Genomic DNA, 7,708 nt, shown 5'->3' on the forward strand with positions numbered 1-7,708 from the left:
TATATATATATATATTATGTGAGAATTTGATAATAATAAAAAATATTGTTTGGGTTTTATCATAAATTTTGATATTTGAGGATACTTTGAACAATGGATGGAAGAGAATGTTTGATATGCAAATAACAATATTTAGGGTGTTGTGTATGTGTTGCATCCTAAATTGCCCTTCGTGAACACGCTCTGGGAGTTAAGATTGGATGAAGAAGGGAGCAGAGAGAGAGAGAGAGAGAGAGTATAATAAGTTTAAAATTTCTTATAAAGAGTGCCCAAGAGACGTCCCTTTATTCTTATTTTTTTCTCATATTTATAGAAGTGTATTTTATTTAATTACAGAAAGAAATGAACAGTTATGGAAACTTCTAATATAATAGATACTCTTATGAATCGTATGGTTTTCATATCATATATGTATTGCAATTTGAATTTTAGCATCACAGTGATGGGCTTACTGACTTGCTCAAATTCAGTCGACCGAGGCGACCAGTTGATTGGTGAATGTGTCTTCTGAAGTATGTGTTGATTGGGTCGAGGCACCTGATCGAATGTCAATCTTGTGCTCCATAGTAAAGACGGGTTGACTGATTAGCCGCGATCAAGGATTCCCGCTTGTGCCCCGATCAATTGAGATTGTCAGCGTGGTCTGTCGTTTGAATCTCTCGTCGTAGTGTATTGGTTGATTATTCACCGTGCGGTTGGCAGTAGGGCGATAGGACTTCTTGGTTTTTGAACGTCGTATGAGACATTTGAATGCTTTAAGATTCGTGCCGACAATTGTGGTACATACATATTAGTTCCTCGAATTTTCCTGCTCATTGAAAGTGACAATTACGATAAGAACATGTATATTATTAGTTCAATCGTACCTAAAGTCAAGAAGATCAATTTAATAATCAACTCTCCTTGGATTTTGTACTCAGCATGCTCTATAAATAGAGCCATAGGCTTGACATTGCGTTTGTTATCATCATTTTTCCCTTATCAACTAATTTGAGTTATGGCCAACAATCCGAGGTTTCGACTGTAGACCCCAAGATTTTGACAAAAGTGGGCTACTGGTTTTCGACTTATGTAAAAATGATCAAGGTTATGAAAGAAAAGCGATAGAGGATTGAACATGCGCCAGCTGGTCAATTCGGCTCATCTAGGGACCCTGAGGGGCAGGTGTCGAAGGTCCCTTGTTAAGAGACTATGATTCCTGAGTGAGGCACCAGTGTGAGCTCCGGGGACCAACAGGCGCTACTCATCGAAGGCGTCGAAGAAGATGAAAAAAAGCATCAGGGAACGGAGATCGGTAGCCCTCCTTAGTCGCAACTACATGACTGTGAAGACACCTTCCTTTACATTTATCACATGTAGATGAATTAACCAAGTCAGAGAGTCACAAGCACAGTAGGCAGTCAAAATATGTTGCGTAGTCCGTTGTTGCAGTGGCCAGTCTGCAAGCTGAGCTCATGGGAATCTTGTTGGCAGTCATTCGGAAGGATACTAGTCGTTCGCTCCTTTGCCCGTTGTTGGTACTTGACAAGAGCGAATGGAACATTGGTCGCTTTCTCTTGGAGTAGTGGGGCAACAAACAGGGGGGTCTGGGTCGTTGGTGATGAGGGCCGGTCCATCAGTGAGATACGTCGAAGGCTTGGTCGCTAATCAAGTGCGGGACATTTCAGCTCCTCCAATGCTCATGGGCTTGGTCATGACGACCCTTATTAACATTAATTTTTAATGTCACGTGTGTAACGTGTCCCCCTGAATGACTTGGGAAGGTCTACTGCTCGTTCTTAGCATCCGCAGTTCAAGACACCCATCTGTGACTACCTTCGTTGAACTGTATTGCTCTTGTTTATTTCGTTTGACGAGCCTCACTTAGCTGGCAGTCACTACTTGTTTAAAACATAAAGATTTATTCCCTACCCTTACGGCTCAGTTCAACCTCGAAGCGGTGGGATGTTTCCTACTAGACATCCTAGTTATTTCATAGGCCCTGATTGTCAATGAGCCGCAACCCATTTGAGACCATGAGAGATTTGATCTTTACCCTACAACTTAGCGAGAGGGCATAGGCATCAGGATGCTCCTATGAGATAACTATCCCTTTTTAACAATTCTTGTTAGTTGTTATTTTAAATTAAACACACAACACCTTTGATCAAGAGTATTCTTAGCATCTTCCATGGTGTAATTAACCAAGTGTAATAAGCCCTCTTAGGAGTGCTCTTGACCCTGGAACAAGTAACCACACATGAATCTCTGGTTTTTGGTAGTCAACATAGACATTCTTTTGTGGATATTTGAGTCAAGATATTCTCACTCGATCTTGTTTGGGCAAACACACTTGGTTTATCGCACGTAGGCCTTTCATGATTTCTTTCTCTTGTTTATCTTCTTGGTCTTATGTCCATTCTTTTAGATTTATCTCTTCTCCAGATCATTCATTTGATCCATAAAAAAAGATTTACTCAAAAAAGAAAAGAATACGACGACAAGCTGGCGATTCCTTCAAAAATAAAAAAAGAAAAAATACAGAAATAACCCCCTAGCAAGTGGAGGTTGTTGCTTTGCACGATGGATTGGCCGAGGTTTTGTGCGAGCTGGGAGCACTTCAGGAGTTGACTGATCTATCCAAATTCCATCGTAATGTCGACTGAATGGAACATCTTAGGACATGAGGGACGATAGTCCTCCGAAGTTTGACTCAGAAAGGGTATGCCCCGCCTGAGGAATTGGAAGATCCTCTCATAAAGCATTTTATTTTAGACCTATAATAACGTTTTTTTTTGAAAAGTAATGACATTCTGAATAAATATTAAAAGATGTTTGGTGTGATATTTATCATTATGTGACGCCTCGTTTTACGCACTTGCCTTATAAATAGGGTACATAACCATTGCTTCTTACTTTATGCATCGGGCTTCTGTTTCAGGGCCTATAAATAGGGTTTATGCTTCTTACTTTATGTGTCTGCCCTATAAATAAAGTATGAAACACTTCTTTGGATGAGGCATCAAAACTCGTTACGAATGACATCATTTGAAATAACAGCAGGGCATGACGGTGCTAAGTGAGCTGCACGAGATGGATGATTAAAACTTGCGATATTTAAAGGTCCAACATCACGACCTGGCAGGGGAAGTGTTCCTTCTTATTAAGGGGGTCGGTACGAGTTTCTCCGAGCAGTATGTTTCTCGTAGGTCGTTGAGTTAGTGGTATATGAACTCCATCCAATGGTGTGGGTAATAGTTGTTTAACCCTGCGTAGGAGTTGTAAGATCTATAATTGAGGCTCCTCAATTATGCGCATTGGGTCTTCCAGACAAGGACCTTACCTAGCTTCGTCAATAGAATAAAGTCTCTTATGGGGGGAAGATGAAGAGGTATGTTTCCCTTGGCTTTGTGACTGCTCCCTAGAACGATTAATGTTGGAGTGGGATGCTCCATTATACCGAATATTGTGTCTAGTGGTCATGTAACAAAGTCCCAAGTAATTAAATGGTGGGATTGAAGTTTCCCACTGACGGCTTCAAATTGATGTGTGCTAGCAGTAGAGCAGTAGATTGTCATCTTAGTGTGGTAAGAAAATTTAGCACACACTCAGAAAACAGAAAGCAACTAATAATGACATTATAAATTTTTAAGTGGAAAACCCGAAAAGGGAAAAACCACGGGGTATGACCAGCTGAAGAGTTTCCTTATAAAAAGATGATTACAGTTGCTACAACTTGTCCCACATGTGAGAAATGATTACGAGATTTCCCAAGTTACAATATCGACGTGCAGATGAATTTGTTGCTAGAAACGGACGACAATCAATAGCTATTGGCGACGTCTGGTCACTGGTGGTCAAAGTTGGTTGACAGTAATCGACAGTGGCCATCGATGGTTGATGGTGGTTGGCAGTGATTGATGGTGATCGACAGCGATCAACAGAGATTTGCGTTTATTAACGCGGTCGGCGGTGGTATATGGAGGTCAGTGGTGGTTGACGCAGTCAATGTTGGTCAAGGTGATCGACGAAATTTGACGACAGTCGACGGTAGTTGACGGAGGTCGGTGGTGGTCAAGGACGGTTGGCGGTAGTGTTGTTGTTCTTCAGCTCCTTCTCAAAGCTTCAAGCTCTTCCTCGGATCTCAAACTCTCATCCCCCTCATAAGACGGGTGGGGCTCTATTTCGTGTTATGGGTGCAATTAATATAGAAATATAAACCACTTTGATTGAACGATCTAGAGAGCTTCCTTCGATTAGACAATGTTTGATGGACATTTGAGTGCCTTAACAATGTCAGAATTGAACTATCTTGAGTTCACTTCGTCTTGTCAAGACGCTCGATTCGACTATAGGCTCGATAGATTCTACATTTGTTTGACATTCTAAATACGTTCAAAAATCACGTTCAAAAATCTTCTAAGAGTGATTTAATGACTTGATTTGAGCTTGATTTGACTGAGATTAGACTGATTTTGATATTATTGGGTCTGTTTCGTTGACCCCGTCAACTTAACTATAAGTTTGTTGAAATCATAGCTCTGGATGAATTTTAATCAAAATTTAAAATTTTTTTTATCATAGCTCTGGATGAATTTTAATCAAAATTTAAATTTTTTTTGCTCAAAAAATTACCTCGAGATCTGTGTCAAGCCTTAAAATCCATGCTATATTTGAAAATTTATTGATGATGTATGATTAATCATTACAAATTCAAAGCAGTTGAGGCTGTTTAAACCACTGAAGTATTATGTGACAAACCAAATAGCAAAAGAAATGCAACTTTTATTTTATTATTTCTTTCTATCACAATTGTTTGTAAAATATACATATGAAGATCACTCTCTATCAAATTCTTTTCTATATCAACGATACCATGATTAAGCTAAATAATAATAGAAAAAAAAATATTATTAGGCAGTTATAACTTAAACACTGAAAGGAAAATACAACAATAGAAACAAACAAACACAACTAAAGTGTATCTTAATAGTTGTAGAGGCCGATGAAGTGGGTTAGAATAGGTAGATTGGGTTGTCAGAAGGTGCCAAATTCAACAAATAGGGTTTCAAGAGGGTGCTAGAGGTGCAGTAAGCCTTGTGGGTGGCTGGACCAGTAGCATGACATCAAAGGGAAGATTTTGTGGTCGCGGTGGAGGTGACAGGGGGGGGGGAGCAATTGGGAAGGGGGAACTGCAACCACCCCATACCGATTGTTCTTTCTGTCCCAATTGGACAACAAGGGCAAAGAAACAAGAGGTCATAAAAGCAGTTGGGAAGAGGGGAACTACAGTAAAATAGCAAGAACAACTGGTATGGGGTGGTTGCAGTAGGAAAGTACAATGTGGAGTGGTGGGGAGCAATGTTGGAAGATGGTGGAAGAGTGGGAAGGCAGAAACTGAAGAAAAAATAATCAATGATGGTTGTTTCTAAGGGTTGGTAGCAAGAACAACGACGATGATAGCTGAGGTGGGGTAAGTTGAGGTTAATCACAACCTCGAAATGAGACAAAACCAGAGCACCACTCACCCTTTAGATGCATTCCAATAAGGGGAAAACCTAAACCCCAACAATCGTCCAAATAGAAAACACTAGCTAAACTCCAATCTAAACCCTAATACAACAAATATATTAAAAAAAAGACTATAAATGAATGAAAGTAAAGGAGAAAACTTGCTAAAAATGGAAAGGAATAAAAAATGGTCTCTCGGTTCGGCTCTATGTTGTTCGTGTGAATCAACGCATCCGCAGTTGGCTCCTATACTATGTTGTTCGTGTGAGGGAGACACCCGTGTCAACCAATGTGTAAACATATAATATTGTTAGGGATAAAAAATCATGGATAAGAGTGGTTCTAGCTGTAGTTCTAAGTTTGTATGTCATTTAAAATTGAAGTTCATTTCTTAAGACGAACATTATTCAATTAAAAATTAATCTAAATTAGTTAAATAAACAAACAAATAAATAAAATTATTTAGGTTGACAGGTGGGGTTTTCCCCGCCAAACATACAAAAACATGATTCTTAGTAGCATTAAATTAAGGAAGAAAGTTGGAGAGAGGAAAAAGAGTGTGATAGGCTACTCCCATAATTTCACAACTTATGACCTCATTATTCAACTTAACTTTAATCTTCATAGCTTCAACCACCTTTCCCCTCATTTTTATGTTTCTTAATATTTTAATCATTAGTTAAATGCATCTCACTGCTTTTATTATGCCTCCACTTATATATGTTGCATATAAGCAAAATGATTAAGATAATTGATATTAATCATTCAAATTCGACTATTCTATTTGAGTTTATCATGTTTAATTATCTTCTATATAATATTAATAGGGAGGACCAACTAAACATGCATTAAGACATTCATCTAATCAAATATGAGTATTAATAAATTATTAGAAGATTTACATTCATATATAATTTAATAATGAAATTACTTGTTGTTAAAACTTTTAAGAAAATTTACATACATACCACTCATTTCTCGAGTATTTACATATGTAAAACCAAAGCCATGCATGTAACAGGTGTAATTCATTTTTTTAAAAAATTAAATGGTGTGATATGAAAGATGCAGATGATATAAACCTAAAAGGGTGAAGTTTAGGTGTTGGAAATGTAAAAAAAAAACATAGGAAATAGGTGGTCATGTATGTAAAAATCCCAAACTTTCCATATGATGTTGTGAAAATTGTATAAACAAGCATTAGATTCTCCATCAGCCATGTAAAGAAAAAATAAAGAGAAAAGTACATAATTCTCGAATCAAAGGGGAATCTGATTTCAATTTAAATTATACCTTCAGAATCAATTTTATTAATTTAAATTAACCCTTTTTTGGGACCCGAATTTGTAAGATGCTTCCTGCCTTCCTCCTTGCGCTAATTCTAAATTATAAATACATATAATTATTGTGATTATAAATTCCTATGCATTTTGTTTGTTTTAAAAATAGAAAATTAAAAAAGTTATATTTTTCATGACCAGCTTCTCTAAATATTAACATTTCAGATCATTTGCATACATACCACACAATTTTTATGTATTTGCATAGCTAACCCCTAAACATTCATATTCACATACATGCCACTGAAATTAATTACCTTTTTTTTTTCTCTTGCAAGAAATAGCGACAACAGCAATCACTAAGAGATTACCTGCAGCAGACAATACATTATTGGGAATAATAACACATAATTGCTACATATTATTATATATATGATAATTTATATAATTTATAGCATATAATAAATAATAAAAAAAACCCAAAAAAATAAAAAAAGATAGGTTGCACTTCTGATACTTCCTCCATCTAAACAATATTAAAACACATCAGAACCCTGAAGACCCTGCTTTATGTGCAGAGAAGTCCATGGTCGAAGCAAGCTGTCATCCTCAGCATCCGGCAAACACGACGCGAATCCAACACATCCCCTCCCCCCGCCGTCGCCGGCGTCGGCGACGTTCATGCAATGAATGATATGACGGAGGCACTGTAACCTTTTGATAAGCTCCGTCAGCTGCGCCCTCAGAAGACAATTCTGTGCTTCGACTCCAATATGGCGCTGGGAAGTAGCATTGATAGCAGTAAAAATCTCATCTTTTTCCTGCCGTAGACAGCTCACCTGCAACATAAGATCATTCAAGTACTTCTGCTTTCTCATCCGAGACCGGCGAGCCGATTCTCGATTCGACAGCATTCTCTTCTCCTTCCTCTGCGCCAT

At 38.0% G+C, this 7,708-nt stretch overlaps 1 protein-coding gene across 1 annotated transcript; it reads right to left on the reverse strand.

The window, feature by feature from the left end:
• Positions 1–7,306: 7,306 nt before the first annotated feature.
• On the reverse strand, positions 7,307–7,708 carry LOC110030418 (bZIP transcription factor 11-like). Its single transcript, XM_020733124.1, has one exon. It carries the CDS (start codon positions 7,706–7,708, stop codon positions 7,307–7,309), a length of 402 nt encoding a protein of 133 aa, XP_020588783.1.

This window comes from Phalaenopsis equestris, unplaced genomic scaffold, assembly GCF_001263595.1.
Source record: "Phalaenopsis equestris unplaced genomic scaffold, ASM126359v1 Scaffold000716, whole genome shotgun sequence".
Taxonomy (NCBI): Eukaryota; Viridiplantae; Streptophyta; class Magnoliopsida; order Asparagales; family Orchidaceae; genus Phalaenopsis; species Phalaenopsis equestris.

Coding starts and splice junctions, on each gene's coding strand:
- LOC110030418 (XM_020733124.1), bottom strand. CDS start 7,708: ATGGCGCAGAGGAAGGAGAAGAGAATGCTGTCGAATCGAGAATCGGCT.